The 16,892-nt window shown below is 39.7% G+C and overlaps 1 protein-coding gene across 1 annotated transcript in view; it reads left to right on the top strand.

The window, feature by feature from the left end:
- Positions 1–16,892, top strand: part of ano10a (anoctamin 10a) — a 57,230-nt gene that overhangs the window by 24,889 nt on the left and 15,449 nt on the right. The window contains exons 6-10 of the mRNA XM_063056621.1: positions 3,292–3,861; positions 8,015–8,070; positions 9,762–9,836; positions 14,053–14,235; positions 14,856–15,047. Of these exons, the coding sequence (XP_062912691.1) occupies positions 3,292–3,861; positions 8,015–8,070; positions 9,762–9,836; positions 14,053–14,235; positions 14,856–15,047 (1,076 nt within the window). The remainder of the gene's footprint in view (positions 1–3,291; positions 3,862–8,014; positions 8,071–9,761; positions 9,837–14,052; positions 14,236–14,855; positions 15,048–16,892) is intronic.

Raw genomic sequence — 16,892 nt, 5'->3', positions numbered from 1 at the left:
TGTTTGCACCTCGTCGCCTCCCCCCGCCCCCCCCACCAACAGCGCATTCCAGGCCCCCACAACTCTCTCAGGTAAAAAACAATCTTGCTCCACTCATCTCCTTTCCCATCTCACTTTAAATGCATGTCCTCAAGTATTTGAATTTTCACCCTATGTATGCTTCTCATAATTTTATAAACTTTTGAGGTCTTGCCTCAGATTTGCTGCATTGCCAATCCTGTGATTAGTGCAGAGGATAAGTGGGGGCAATGGGTCAATAGGGATACAACCTTGCTCATTACTGTTAATAGGTCAGTCACACTGTGAATTGCTCTTCATAATTTTTGCAGACCCTGATATTTTCTTTGTTCAGATATGATTGCTTTACAAATAAGCTTGCAAGGCACATTTGTTTCTCTTATAACGATTCTGTCATGTCACTGAATAAACAATGTGCTTTAATTTTAAAGCTTCCTTCCATTTGTTCATGGGGAATGTGAGCAGACAAATGTTTGTGTCTCTGCCCGGGAGAGTCAGATTTTAAATATAATTAGGAAATATGAACTCCTGGCTCATGTTATTTTGATGCCTATCGTTTGAACTTGGCAGGGTGACATGTCACATTGGTTTAGCCATCTTCATGAGGAACTGCAGAGCTGTCATACCAATGGAAATAAAGTACTTAAAGTTTTTTTTTAAAGTAATCGTGAGGCTTACGCAGAGGCTGCAAAGGAATGTAGAGTGTTTAAGAACAGAAAATAGCAATGGAGTACAGTTTATGGTTGTGAAATTATCCCTGTAGTCGGGTAAAATAGTGTGCACGTCTGGTAACTAATGTTTGGACGCTCTCATTCACTTCTTAGAATGTTGTTCACTTGCAGAGATGGCCATCAGGATGAGGGTTGTGGGTGTGTTTTAACCCCTATTCTCAGGAAACCTGTTCACTGTGACCGTTTGTGGGTGATCCAATCTGGAGTTGCAGATGAAATGGAAGATGGCTTGGGTGATTGCTGTAGACAGGAGTGTGATATGAGACACAATGTTACATACAGCAGAACTGAATGCACTTCACACATGCAGACCAGATGCTCTCCTGCCATTAAGATGGGGTGTTCCTTCCACATTCCTCACTTCTGTTTCAGCTTGGCTATCCACTCCAGCTAGTTCTTGCCACACAGCCTGTTTTTTCTGAATCAGATTTTCAGCACCCTCAGAAGCAGAGAATGGGTCAAACTTGTCATCTTTTATTTCAAACATGTACTTTATTAATAAATACAATATCTGCATATCTTTCTCTATGTTCGTTGCATCATCAATTCAATATATTCTCTTGTCTGGATCATTTTGAAAGATCATTTCAGAAGTTGGCAGTGATTTGAAGAGCTACATGGTGGGCAGTGAAAAAGAAGTGTTTGTTCCCTGGTAAGCAAATTTACTTTGAAGTTGGCTTCCTAATGTAGCCCAAAGTAGAATGTAAACTCATCACGCTGCATACAAGCATCATTCTAATTACATCTTTCTATTTATTTCTTTCCATTTCCAGCTTCTCTTTGAAAGCATCTATAAAAATGTCAAGTCTGTTACCACAGTGTGTTAATTATTCTGTGCTCACAAGTTGCACATTTTCACCACCCTTTAGCGAATCCTGAAAACGTCCGGAAATGCCCAGCAGTTTGGGCAGCATCAGTGAAGAGAGAAGGGAATGTCATTTTAGGCTTTTAACCTTTTAGAAATGAAACACATTTATAAATTGGAAAATGTTGGAAAAATGAGTGATCTGTGGTAGGTTGGGAAGAGCAAGGAATATTTGAATGATGGTGATGCTGGCTTCCAAGAATTAAATTATTTTCTATCTGCTTTGGTGTTTATTTTGTGTTTAACACTGAGCATCATATAACACTACCTCATTATTCCTCTTTTGCACTATTTATTGTGACTTATGGTAATTTTTGTGTCTTGCACTGTACTGCTGCAGCAAAACAAATTTCGTGAGATGCATCAGTGATACTAAATCTGATTCTGATGTTCCACCTTAGTTTTGATCTTGTGGAAAGAACTCTTTCTATAACATCAAACCTCTTCAAAGCTTGATGATCTCAATAAGGTTGCCTCTGAGAGAATTGGTCCCTAGCCTGTGTAACTCTTCCTGAATTTAAGCTACTCATTAAAATTACTTACTGAATTGCCTATATTTGATTGTAGGGGACGTAAACTTGCTAATTGCACAATGCAAGATTACACATCAACATAGCTCATATCCCATAGGTAACAACATTGTAGATGACTATGGGAAAGCCAGTATTAATCTCCTGTCCCTAACTGCCTTTAAGAAGATTGTGGTGAGCTGCCATCTTGACTTGTTATAATCTCTCCCCTGAAGGTTCTTTCATTGTGCTGTTCGGTCAGAAATTCCAGGATTTAGTCTAAGTGAGAATGAAAGATCAGGAGTATGATTTGTGATGTGAAGCAGAACCTATAGGTACAGGTGTTGAAATGTGCCCTCTACCCTTGTCCTTTTAGGTACATTATAACATTAGTTTGGTAGCTGCTGTTGAAGCCAAATCTTCTGAAATAATCTTCAAAATCAGACGTTGTGATACTATTTGTGCTACCGTGCACACCTTCCATACTTTGCACTGTATTGCATTTCCCGAAAAGCTGGAATAAATGTGGGTGCCACAGGATGCAGGTGGTCACTCTGCTATCTCGCAGCCTCAGAGACCCATATTCAGTCACAAGCTCCTGGTGCCTTCTGTGTGGAGTTTGCATGTTCCCCCTGTGACCACATGGGTTTCCACTTGGTGTTTCGATTTCCTCTCACATTCTAAAGATGCGCAAGTCAGTGGATTAATTAGCTACTGTAGACTGCCCCAGGTGAATAGTAGAATAAAATGGTATGAGTGTAAATAAGTGTTTGATGGGCTGGAGCGTCCGTTTCTGTGCTGTATAGTTCTAATTCAACTCTCATAATGTCAGTTGAAAACTGTAGGATACTGTGCAGTTAGTGAGATTTCACATTGTCACTGTAAATTGTTTATCTTTTACTGCATTCTGATTTGTGCAATACAAGAGAAATAAATAGTTTGGAAATTTGCCCATTTGCTTGTACTGTGCACCTGAACCTGGATTTTATTCACTGATTTTTAAATCAATCTTTGAGTTTGATCACAATTGCCTCTGGTTTTAATGTTAGGCCATTCTTTATCTTTGAAAAATGCAGAGGCTGGAAATCTGAAATAAAAATAGCAACTGCTGGAAATAATTAGCAGTTTAAGCAGTATTAACTGTGTTCCATTTCTTTCTTCATTGTAGATGAAATCAAGAAATATTTTGGACAGAATATTGCACTCTATTTTGCTTTTCTGGAGTATTTCACCATTGCTTTATTTCCCATGGCTATAATTGGTGTGCCTTACTATTTCTTTGCTTGGGAAGATTATGATAAGTATATAGTGTTTGCCACCTTTAACCTCCTGTGGTCAACCATCGTCCTGGAAGTTTGGAAACGTTGGTGTGCTAAACTTTCCTACCAATGGGGGACACTGTTGATGAAGAGACAGTTTGAAGAGCCTCGGCCTGGTTTTCATGGAATATTGGGACTTAACCCAGCAACTGGCAGAGAAGAGCCCACGTACCCTACTTACAAGAGGCAGTTGCGCATCTACCTTATTTCTATGCCCTTTGTCTGTGTGAGCCTTTACTTCTGCCTTCTTGTTATGATGGTCTACTTTCAGATGGAGGATTTTGTAATAGCTTATGATAAAGAGGCCCAATCATTCTTTAGCTCCATCTTGTTGTACTGTCCTAGTATAATTTATGCTGTAGTGATTGAAATCATGAATCGCATCTACAAGTATGCTGCTGAATGGTTAACTTCTTGGGGTAAGTCACACTCATTTCAATGGCCAATTTGCGTCACTTGTAGTTTCCTTGAACTTTTTATCGAAAGCTTTCTCATTAATTGAACTGGTCAATTCTATTTAAAGTGGTTTAAAGAAAGAACTGACAAGATGTGACATTTTGTTTTAGCAAGTTAATCTTTTCCATGCTGTTTGAATGGATTACAGAAACACATTTTCAATTACACATGAAGGAAAAAAGAACTTTGCAGGCCTACAGCAGTTAGGTTATTTGGTATTTCTTTCAAAAAGTTGGTTCAGGCACCAGTTATTCCTCTTGACATCTGTTTCTCAGAATGACAGCTAATGTGAAGGTGACAAGACGCTGGGAAGGCATTTCACTTTTATCTCCCTTTTTACCTATTTTAGTTTGCTCACTTGTCCATTATACTTTTGGGTTGGGGAGAGAAAAGTATTCTTAAAAATATTGGAGAAGTGATAAGCAATCGGTGTGACTCTGAGCCAGTCAGCTCACTGTGGTACCAGTTACAGCATATTGAAATATTTGTGAAAATGAAAATAATTGTTGAAGATAAACTTGATCACAAATTACAGGAGGAGGCAAATCATTACTGGATCTGTGAATGACAAAATGAAAAAAAAAACAATGTAGATGACACTTTTATATAAATCACGGAAGGAGCAATCAGATGAATTTAAAGAGACTGGACTAAGTACAGTAATGATAATAATGGATAGAGTGCAACTCAGGATTTGGTTAGCTTGTAATATCTCATGTCAATCAAAGTTTGACACCCAATTTGAAATGCCTTGATATTTTTACTAAATTAAAGGCCTTGTATCGAGCAGTTTTACTGTGATCTGTGGGAGCTAGGGTATCAGTTTGGATCAGTTATTTTACATCGCACTCTCTTCAATTGGCCACAGTAGAGAGATCATGACAAGTTATTTTAATTACTTTAAGTAGCTTGAGGTGAACAAGAGACTGCATAGAATATTAGTAAAGACAGCTAACCTGGAACTGTAGAGGTGGTTGAATAATGCTTGAAGGGGAATTAGCATGATGGGCAAGAGGTTTATAAACTGTAGCTTAAAAACCTGAGTGTTATCCATGGGTCACTTTCTGGCAGATGTTAACTAAGTCCCTGTCTTGCATATAGATCCCATGGCACTGTGCGAATTAGTGTTTCCCAAATGTCATGACCTATATTTATTTTACACCAAATTCACTTTAAAACAAACTTGCTGCATGCAAACTTCATGCTGGGTTTATTGGCACTTTGTGGATTTTTAAATGCTGGGCCGTCTTCTTGTTTAGAAAGGTGTAGGAATGCAAAAAGTCCCTTCTTTTGGAAGTTCCTAATGGAAATTGACCATTAAAAATTAGTATTTTTTTCTTAATGGATACTAGGTGATTTTCTAAATATTTCTTTTTTTTTCCCCTTTCATTTCCTGATGCCAATCTGCTAATGCCATTCCAGTTGGAGTGTAGCCATGAAATGGGGGGGAAATACAACTTCCAGAGTCACAAATAAGCCCTGAACCATTCTTGCATCTCTATTAGACTATCTTAAATGATTGTAACCATTGTGAATCTAGTAAAAATTTGTCTGTGCAAGATGTACACGTAATTGAAATGAAGCTGTGCATATTAGAAGTAAATATGTCACGACTGAATAAAGTAGTACAGATTTTTACAACAGATTTCCACAAGACATAAACAGGAAGTTTTAAAATTTCCTCTGCAGAAATAGTGTACAGCGTTGGAGAATCTGCTACGCCATCTGCATTTTAAAGAGCAGATCTTCTGTTGATGGTTCCTGTAGTTTTGTTAGCTTGCTAGGAATTACATTATCAACTTTTGGAGAAGTAATAGAATAAAACTAATATAAACTTAGTCTGATAACTTTTAAAATAATAAAGTGATGTGTTTCTCTTTATCTCGGGATATTAGAAGGCATTTTGTAGCCATTGAAGCAGTCACTTTTTTAATGTTAGCAGTTCTTTTTGCAGAAAAGGATTCTATGGTCACTGAAAAATGACCAGTTACGTTAGCTGAAGGTAATAATAATTACCAACAGAACTGTCATAAGAATTTTTTATTTCGCCGAAGAGAACAGACAAGGTTCCAGTTTAACATCTCACCTGAAAGCCATTACCTACAACCATGCAGCAACTCTTCGGTGCTGCAATGGTCATTTCAGTCTTTGTGCACGAGGAACTTGTACCGATAACCTTTTGATTCTGTGGCAAAAATGCTACCAAGTGATCCATGAGCAATAATAAAACTTGATTTTCAATTAAGTAATTATTGAAGTAAGATTGTATAGTATTTACAAAAAGGTATATATTACTGTGCTCAGAGACTGATTAGAATATGGAGTCTTGCTGCCATAGGCTGTAGCTGAGGTAAATAACTAGAAACATATAGAAACATAGAAAACCTACAGCACAATACAGGCCCTTTGGCCCACAAAATTGTGCCGACATGTCCCTACCTTAGAAATTACCTAGGGTTACCCATAGCCCACTACTTTTCTAAGCTCCATGTACCTATCCAAAAGTCTCTTAAAAGACCCTGTCGTATCTGCCTCCACCACTGTTGCCGGCAGCCCATTCCACACACTCACCCCCCTCTGCGTTTATTAAAAAAAAATAAACAACAAACTTACCCTTGACATCTCCTCTGTACCTATTCCCCAGCACCTTAAACCTGTGTCCTCTTGTGGCAACCATTTCAGCCTTTGGGGAAAAAAGCCTCTGACTATCCACATAATTAATGCCTCTCATCATCCTACACACCTCTATCAGGTCATCTCTCATCCTCCGTCGCTCCAAGGAAAAAAGGCCAAGTTCACTCAACCTGTTTTCATAAGGCATGCTCCCCAATCCAGGTAACATCCTTGTAAATCTCCTCTGCACCTTTTCTATGGTTTCCACATCCTTCCTGTAGTGAGGCAACCAGAACTGAGCACAGTACTCCAAGTGGGGCCTGACCAGGGTCCTATATAGCTGCAACATTACCTCTTGGCTCCTAAATTCAATTCCACAATTTATGAAGGCGAATACTGTACATCGTATGCCTTCTTAACCACAGAGTCAACCTGTGCAGCTGCTTTGAGCGTCCTATGGACTCAGACCCCAAGATCCCTCTGATCCTCCACACTGCCAAGAGTCTTACCATTAATACTATATTCTGCCATCATACTTGACCTACCACTTCACACTTATCTGGGTTGAACTCCATATGCCACTTCTCAGCCCAGTTTTGCATCCTATCAATGTCCCACTGTAACCTCTGACAGCCCTCCATACTATCCACAACACCCCCAACTTTGTGTCATCAGCAAACTTACTAACCCATCCCTCCACTTCCTCATCCAGGTCATTTATAAAATTCACAAACAGTAAGGGTCCCAGAACAGATCCCTGAGGCACACCACAGGTCGCCGACCTGTCTACAACCACTCTTTGCCTTCTGTGGGCAAGCCAGATCTGGATCCACAAAGCAATGTCCCCTTGGACCCCATGCCTCCTTACTTTCTCAATAAACCTTGCATGGGTACCTTATCAAATGCCTTGCTGTAATCCATATACACTACATCTACTGCTCTTCCTTCATCAATGTGTTTAGTCACAGCCTCAAAAAATTCAATCAGGCTTGTAAGGCATGACCTGCCCTTGACAAAGCCATGCTGACTGTTCCTAATCATATTATACCTCTACAAATGTTCATAAGTTCTGCTTCTCAGGATCTTCTCCATCAACTTACCAACGGCTGAAGTAAGACTCACTGGTCTATAATTTCCTGGGCTATCTCTACTCCCTTTCTTGAATAAAGGAAGAACATCCACAACCCTCCAATCCTCCGGAACCTCTCCCGTCCCCATTGATGATGCAAAGATCATCACCAGAGGCTCAGCAATCTCCTCCCCCGCCTCCCATAGTAGCCTCAGTAACTAATGCTTTTGAAAGGAAACCCTTAGGTAATAGTCAAATAGAAAGATGTATGAAAGGATAAGATAAAGGACAAACAGGTTAGACTGAAAGGCATATGTCTGTGGTTTATATTCTGTAACTCTGCCACTTCAGTAAGAAATATCATTCCATATTCTCTTGTTTTTTTTTGTTTGTCCCTCATTTTACTGATTGATGTACATATTCTGTGTTTGTAGAAAACCACAGGCTTGAGTCATCGTATCAGAATCACTTAGTTCTCAAAGTATTGGTGGTAAGTTTAATAAAAGACCTCAGTTTCTCATAATGTCACCCACGGTATTCAAAGGAGCAGAGCTCTGAGGGTTAGATTGAAGAGATATTACATCAGCTGGCCCAGTATCAAAAGTACATAGGACAAGTGTTTTTTTATTGAAAGGATTGGTAGATTAGAAATTTCTTTATAAAATCTGTACTGTCAGTCTCCCACAAAATGCATTAATCTGGATGTTGGTTAATGTTTACTGGCCTATGGAAAAGGAAAGGTACGTCACATCCGGAGTTTCTCCGGTTAGCGAACGATTTCCCTCCACGCCTCTCTGATGTAGTGGGTAACCCCGTACGAGGCAAGTTACAGCAGTGGTTTGCCATTGCCTTCTGCCGGGTGAGTTTCCAAAGAGATCACCAGCTCATAACCCAGCACGGACAGAAAGCATGCAGGAGAGCCGGCTGGATTCGAACCGGCGACCTTTCGTCCCGAAGTCCGGCACTGATCGAAGTCCGGGTCACGGGCCTATGAAAGAAAATAATATATATTCAAGGCTGGTGTTTAATGTTAAGATGCCCATTGGCCATGATCTTTTTTTTTCTTCTGAGGTTTGAGGAGCCTGTGATTTATTTAATGTTCTTTTTTTTACACATAATTAGAGAAAATCAGTTGATATGAACTGAACGGTGATCAAAGCACTAAGTTTTGAATGCATGTTTAGGCCGCTGGATTATTAGTTCAACTTCAGGTCATTTATAATGAAGACTGCCAGTGACCATTCAGTTGTGACTTCTCCATAGATAAGTTTATCTGAGGGATTTCAGATTATGAAGGGTTTTGACAAAGTCAACGATCCCACTTGCAGCGCGTCCCAATACAAGGGATCAACGATACGTTAATCACCAATAAATCCATTAAGGAATTACAAAGAAAAACTATATGCCAAACAAGAGTTGAGGCATTATCATATTGAAAGGAGGAGTAGAAAGATGTGCTGGTGCCATTAGGTGAAGAAACAGTGTGGGGCATAACTACCGGAACTGACAAATTAGACTGCGTGGCCTCATTGTTTGTAATTGCTGTGTAACAATTACTAAAATAGTGGCATTTCCTGAATTTTCCATGTTCTGTTCCAGAGTGGTTAGATCAGTTTCCATAATTATCTGTCAGTGACCATACTTTATTGTTGGATAATGATGGTGTCAGTCTTAAGTGCCACAGTCATACAGCCTACAGATAATTACAAGACTTGTGTAGTAACATTCTTTGAATATTTAAGGGTTGTCATTGCTGAATAGAAGAAAAGTAAAATCAGGAGATACCAATAAATGCCAGAGGGGGAAGGACAGGAAATTAATGCAACCAGTGAAGACAGTTCACATTTGAAAACAAAGTCAATCAAACATCATCTCAAGGGGTAAAACTCCATTAGTGGTACTTACTTCATTACTCCACTTTGCTGCATGAATTGATAACTTGGCAAGCTGTGCAGAGGGAGAATGGGGCAATGTGGAGGGACTGACAAATATGACGCTTCAACGGCATTCAAAATTATAAATTTCATGGTGTTTTTTGCTAATGTAAGAACAGCTGAAGTTACAGTATCAAAGTAACCATCAAAATAAAAATAACAAGTTTTATTTTATTCTAATGTTGAAGTTTTGAATTGTTACCCTGTCTCAATGATTTCCTTACACAAATAATTTTCATCTTTCCAGTTCAATTTCATAAATTGTTTTGCATCCCTCTTCTATATCGCTTTTATTCTTCAGGATATGAAACTTCTACGACAGGTAAGTGATTTTGCAGTTAACTGACTTACAGTAACTGATTTGCTTGCTGTGTGTCATTAGTAGGCAATAATAAAAATTGCAGTTTTTCAGCAAAGGGTCTCTAGTTATTCAGCAGTTTCCTAAAAGTGTCTTCTCTCCACATTTTGTTTTTTGCTTCTTAAGCTACTGTTTGTCCTACTGGCAAATTACAGTCCTAGTGTGGTTGGTACTTATCCTCAATCTCTTAACATCACAGGACCACAACTATTGCAGCCTGTAGGAGTCAATTTACATCAAGGCCATCCTTATGCATGGGCTATCAGTTTTGTTTTCTTGCTTTCTCCGTATTTCTCTTTTCTTTTTCTTAAAGTAACAATTGAATGTGTTTTCATCACCCAGATCAATGACTACCTGCTGTGTGCAAAAATGTTTCTTCATTTCATATCTGGGTTTTTTTTTGTCAGTTACTAAATCTGTACCTTAGTTCTTGACTCTTCAGCCTGTAGAAGCCATTATTTTATCCAGACCCTTTAACAAATCTAAAGTAGCACTTCTCAACTTTTTCTACTATAGGGAGAGGTCTAAAAGACGTCTAAATTTTTCAAACTTCATACTCTAGATGTCTGAGGGAGTGTGCAGTATATTGTATCATGGCCTGGTATAGAAAGACCAATGCCCTTGAATGGAAAATCCTACAAAAATTAGTGGACATGTCCCAGGCCAACAAGAGTAAAGCTATCTACATGGAGCATGTTCATAGGAAAGCATTATCCATCAAAAAGGACCCATGCCATCCATTCCATGCTCCTTTCTCACTGCTGCCATCAGGAAGCAGGGACAGGAGCCTCAGGACCCACACCACCATGTTCATGAACAGTTATTACCCCTTATCAGGCTAACCATCAGGCTCTGAACCAGAGTAGATATCTTCACTCAAATTCACTCTTGCCGACATAGAACTGTTTCCACAACCTATAGGCTCACTTTCCAGGACTCTATTATTTTGTGTTTTTTCTTTCTATATTTGCACAGTTTGTTGTCTTTTGCACAGTGGTTGTTTGGCCATTTTGTTTTGTGTGGTTTTTTGTTGAATCTGTTGTGCTTTTTTATATTTATTGTGAATGCCCACAGAAATGGACACTCGGGGTTGTATGTGCTGATATACATGAACTTTGATAATAAACTTATTTTGAGTTTTGAGGTTTGAAATTTATCATCATAGACTAACTACATTTATGCACTTGTGCAAAGAAAAATGTACCTGCGACAGTATCAGACACATGGTGTCATATAAGCAGCATTCACATGAACACATAAATTTACTCAGTTTTTACAGGAAAGAACACAATTGGAACAGAAAGTATGAAGTATGATAGAGGTGTACAAGATAATAAGAGGAATAGGTAGAGTGGATAGCCAGCGCCTCTTCCCCAGGGCACCACTGCTCAATACAAGAGGACATGGCTTTAAGGTAAGGGGTGGGAAGTTCAAGGGGGATATTAGAGGAAGGTTTTTTACTCAGAGAGTGGTTGGTGCGTGGAATGCACTGTCTGAGTCAGTGGTGGAGGCAGATACACTAGTTTAAGAGACTACTGGACAGGTATATGGAGGAATTTAAGTTGGGGGCTTATATGGGAGGCAGGGTTTGAGGGTCAGCACAATATTGTGGGCCGAAGGGCCTGTACTGTGCTGTACTATTCTATGTTCTATCTCTGGATTGTTCCTGTTCTCTCTCTTGGTTGTCAGGGCAGTGACCAGAAATGGATTTAATATTCTAGTTTCGGTCTTAGTTATATAGCACAGAAATATGCCCCTTAGCCGAACTGGTCAAAGCAGTGTTTTCTAAAGGTTTAACCTAATCACCTTGGTTTTGTCCCTTTCTACATCTCTGTTTATAAGGCTGAGAATCCCTTCAGCTCGATCAGTCCTGGCAGTTTTAAAGATATGTGGATGCATTCTATTACCTTTTTGTTCATTTTACCAAAATATATCATTTTACGTATCTCTGCAATTATTCCCATTTGCCATGTATCTGTGTATTTCACCAGTCTGTCTTTATCCTCTTGAATCTTTTAACTCCCCTCTTTTTCTATGCTTTTGATGTATGTTTCTACAGATTTTGAAGGGATTCCTTATACATCCAAGTCATTAGTACTATCGTGGAAAAACAGTCATCTGCAACTATTGCATTTTTTTACTTGGACAGCAAAAGTTGTGTATCTATGTGCTATCAAGCGGTTGGTGTGCAAATGTGACCCTGACTTCAGTGGTGCGCGTGCACACACACACTACAGTACACCATCACAGACATTTCCTTTGTTCTCCAACCCTTCCTCATTCAAATTAAAACGTGTTTGATTTCCATCTTTTTCTAGCTCTAATGAAAAGTCACTGATCTGAAATGTTAACTGTTTTTCTGTCCATGGATGCTGCTTGATCTATTAAGTATTTTCTGTTTATATTCTGTTGTATAAGTCTTGCTCCATAAGTGTATCTTGTTTGACTGAATGTCAGATCTTCCTTTCTGTATGAACAGCACCCTTGTCAGCTCAGAAGATTAGGAATGATACTGAAATTTCATGTCACAGAAGTCATTTTGAATTCTCCCTTGTTTATTCTTGTCTGTCTTCTTTTTTCTTGTACATTCTTCTTGAATATAAAACAACTTTGGTTAATGTTTATCTCCCAGTCAACAGCACTAAAAAACATTATTTAATTTCTCATTGCTGTTCATGGAAGCATGCCATTTAAAAATGGTATGTTTCCTTCATTACTCCACTGACCAGACCTCATTTGTACATCACTGTCTGCAGACTGCATTTTGAGATTCTCAGTTCATGGAATACCTACAGAAATGCACATCTTTTTGATGTGCTGAACTATGCCCCAACTTGCTCCTTCAAATAGTCTTGACTCCAATTTTAAATATATTTTTCTGTTCCTTAGCTTCATTATTGTCTATTTGTAAACTCTTTCCTTTGGTTCTCTCTGTTCTTCATCTGGCCCTAATCTCAAACAAGCACAACATAGAATGCTACGGCACATTGACGTGCATGATAGATGCAACATACTGCTGTCGTCTTGCTATAGAAGAAGAAGAAATTGCCTTTAATCTCATGAGAGAGCATAGGCCATCAACTTTTTGCTGTTGATGTTTCTGTAGCAGGCAATTTCTTTTTTAGGAGGCTGAGCTGCTAGCTGGACGCTCAACTCAGCATGGATGGAAAGCGTGCACGAGAGCCGGCTGGATTCGAACTCTGGATCTTCTGCCCCAAAGTCCAGCGCTGATGCCACTACGCCACCAGCCGGTTATCTTCTTGCTATAGCCATGCTTAATGTTTGTGCTGGCTGGTAACTGTTGAAATTCCTCATCATTAAAAGTATTAAATCTAATCTCCAGCTCAAATAACGTCAGATGTAATTTGACATTTAAAGTCTTCAATCTCCTTGAAAGCTCGATAAGGTTATCCCAGTCAGACCAGAAACCTCTTGGTATTCATTTATCTAATGCTGGGGAAAGGAAACTGGCTAATAACCTGCTTTTGAGCAATTGAAAGATAGGTGTAGGAACTAAAGAAATCTAGCATTAAATCATTGAAGAAGATAGTGCAAACTAACACAAACAGGATTTTTGGTTTCATACACAGGCAGTTAAATTACATGAACTAGATATATAAAAAAATACCGGGCCATCTGCTGTATTATGTGATTCTGTACCTCATATTTTAGGAAGTCTATCAGGACTTTAGAACTGGAATGGTACCTACTATGAAAGATTTCAGATATCTTTAGGGATAGGAGAAGAAATTGTGAAGATTTAAGTGTGGTTTTTAAAGAGGAAATATTTCCAACAGTTATGGTGCATGAAGGAGTGATGGGAGTAAATTCCACTGCAGTCTTTTTTTTAAAAAAAGAATTGAATTCATACGATATGTAATCATATGTTTGCATGACTCTAGTAAATGAACAGAGGGAAGGCATAAAACTGCACAGAACCAAAATGACAAGCGGCCTCTTGTGCTGTGTGATTCAGAGGTAGATGCACGGTGCACTGGTGTGAAGCATTATATCTAGAACTAGTTCCAATACATGCAATGGAATCTAATTAGTGAGTAATGGTTACTTGGCCAAGATGCACAATGCTGGACTTTGTGGGTCAAAGAGAAAATGTTCAATAAAGCAAAATAGATCTGCATTAACATTAAAAATATTCTGGTATGTTTTGTGCCCATTATAGAATCTGGCTGCCTTACTCATCACCTCACAGATACTCAACCAGTTTGTGGAATCGTTGTTTCCTTACTGGCTACAAAAACATCGTAACAGGAACATCAAGAAGAAACTTCGAATTACAAGTTTAGGAAAGGAACTTCCATTGGTTGACCAAGTCAAGATGGAAGGAGAAATGGACAGATATTTGGTATGCTTATGTCACAGTTACAAGGTTATGTGGCCTTTAGATTTTCATCAGAGTCCCTCAAACACTTAAGAGTGTCTTCTACCTTAGTCATAACTTCATTTGCCTGTGAATCAAAAGATGTCAATTCAAGTCTCCCTCCAAAGCCCCAAACACACAATCTAGACTGACTCCATAGTGTTGTACAGAGGTTCTGTGTTGTCAGCACTGCTTTCTTTTGGATGAGATGTTAAATCATATGATCCTTCACATGGGTTAAAAATCTTGTGGCTCTAACCTTTTAAAAAATAATTTATCTTGTGATCTGGCCAAACTCAACCAATCCGAACAATGATGTAATTGCTGGTTGTTGTTCATTATACAAATTGGCTGGAGTAGTTCCCGCATTTACAACAGTGACTGGCTGAAAAAAAAATACTCCATTAACTGTAAAGCACCTTTAGGACATCCAAAAGACAGCACCATCTCACAGTGCAGTATTCTTAATACAATATCAAGCATGTTAAGAGGGAGGCTTGAGGCCTGATAATTCAGATGAGAGTGTCATTTGCTGATTCACAGCTGATGATCCTTTGTAAAGCAATAAATATGATTTTTAACTCTTGTTTTCCATGTTCTCACAGGGAACATTTGATGATTACTTGGAACTGTTTCAACAATTTGGCTTTGTCAGTCTTTTCTCGTGTGTCTACCCACTTGCTGCCATATTAGCAGTTTTGAACAACATCACTGAAGTCTATTCTGATGGGCTTAAAATGTGTAATGTCTTCCAAAGGCCATTCCTCGAGCCTGCAGCTGATATAGGAGTTTGGTTGGTGAGTAGAATTATTGCCTGTTTTCTAATGCATTTGAGAAGAATGAGAGGTAATCTTGTTGAAATGAGTATGATTACGAGGGGTATTGATAGAGGATAGAAACTGAGAAGTTGTTTCCCTGGGCTGGGGAGTCTGAAACCACAGGATCATGGTCTCAGGGTACGGGGGTTCCAAGAGGGTACAGAGGCTGAAAATCTGGAGCAACTCCGGAGGAACTCAGTGGGTCAGTCAGCATCTGTGAAGGGAGGGGGAGGGTTAGAGGAGTAGAACAAAAGCTGGTAGGTGAAACGTGGATCCAGGAGAAGGAGGGGGAGAATGGGAATGATGTAAGAGGAATTTTGTTTATGCAGAGGGTAGTGGACTTTGGAATGCTTTCATCTCAAAAATGGTGCTGGAGAAGGGTGACTTATTGTGTGCAGCTCAGTATTCCTGCTCACAATTACTTTTGCTGAAGTCTGAAACCACATACACTGTAGTAAGTAACATTGCTTCAAGTAATTTAAAAGAACCAGCTATCTTCAGAACTAGTAGATCTGTGTCTCCAGACCACCCAGAGAACAAGTGCAGCAGCTAGAAGCTCAGAGCGCATCTCCAGGAGAGATAAATGGCTGCTGGTGAGGACTCCAGGTGAAACTGAAGCACAGGGCCCTAAGGCCCCTCCATCACCTATTGGCTAATGTATAATCTCTGGAAAATAATACTGAAGACCTCTGTAGGATTACAGTACCAGAAGGATAATCGGGGACTGTTGTGTACACTGCTTCACAGAGACATAGCACTCTAGTCTGAGGACTTCACTATCCACCACATGGACCAACAGCGTCATCGGGTAAATGTAGAGGTGGCAGTGTTAGCTTCGTAATTAACCCACTGTGGTGCACAGACATAGCAGTTCAGATCAGGGGGACAGGACTGGGTCTGAATACAGTATCTGGCAGTCAAATGACATCCGCTCGATCAGCCAAGGGAGTTCTCCACTGTCTTCCTGGTCGTAGTGTACATTCCACCCTGGCAAACGTCAGGCCTACACTGGGGGAGCTGAGCACCATGATCACCATTCATGAGGCAGCTTACCCTGATGCCTTCCTGATCATTGTGGGGGGACTTCAACCAGGCCAGTTTGAAGTGTCTTAAAGTCCTTGTGGAATTCAAGGAGCCAACACTCAGCTGCAGTTACACCATTATCAAGTATGCGTACCATGCCATCGCAATTTGGTAAATCCAATTGCCAGGCTGTACTTCTACCCCCAGTGTATAGGCAGAGACTGAGGACCATGAATGTACGGTCAAGGGAGGTAGAGAAGCACTTAAGGAACTGTGTTGAATCAGTGGACTGGACTATATTCAAAATTCATCTGTGGATCTGAATGAATATTCCACAAACATCACAGACCTCATCAAGATGTGTATGAAAGACTATGTTCTTTCCAGAAAATACCCAAACCAGAACCAGGAGATTCAGTGTACTACTGAGGGTTAATCAGTGACATTAATGATTAGCAATCCAGAAAGCCGTCGTAAGAGTGAAATGTCAATTCTTTGTGAAACTAGAGACTCAATCTGATGCTCGGATGTGAGGATCTGTCCAGACCTCCAACACATTGATGCAGTCATAAAGAAGGCACACAGTTGGCTCTACTCCATCAGAAGCTTGAGGAGATTTGGTAGATCACAAAGGCTCCTGAGATTTCCACCTATTTGGAAGTGAGCGTTCTGACTGGCTGCATCACAGTCTGGTATGGAGGTTCCAATGCACAGGATCACAAGAAGTTGCAGAGGTTTGGCGACTTGGCCAGCCCCAATATGAGCACACCCATTCCACGTGCCTCAAGAAGATGGCATTTA

The sequence above is a fragment of the Mobula hypostoma genome, chromosome 1, assembly GCF_963921235.1.
Source record: "Mobula hypostoma chromosome 1, sMobHyp1.1, whole genome shotgun sequence".
NCBI lineage: Eukaryota > Metazoa > Chordata > Chondrichthyes > Myliobatiformes > Myliobatidae > Mobula > Mobula hypostoma.
Note: the sequence above shows the minus strand (reverse complement) of the source record. Positions and strands in the feature narration are given on the sequence as shown.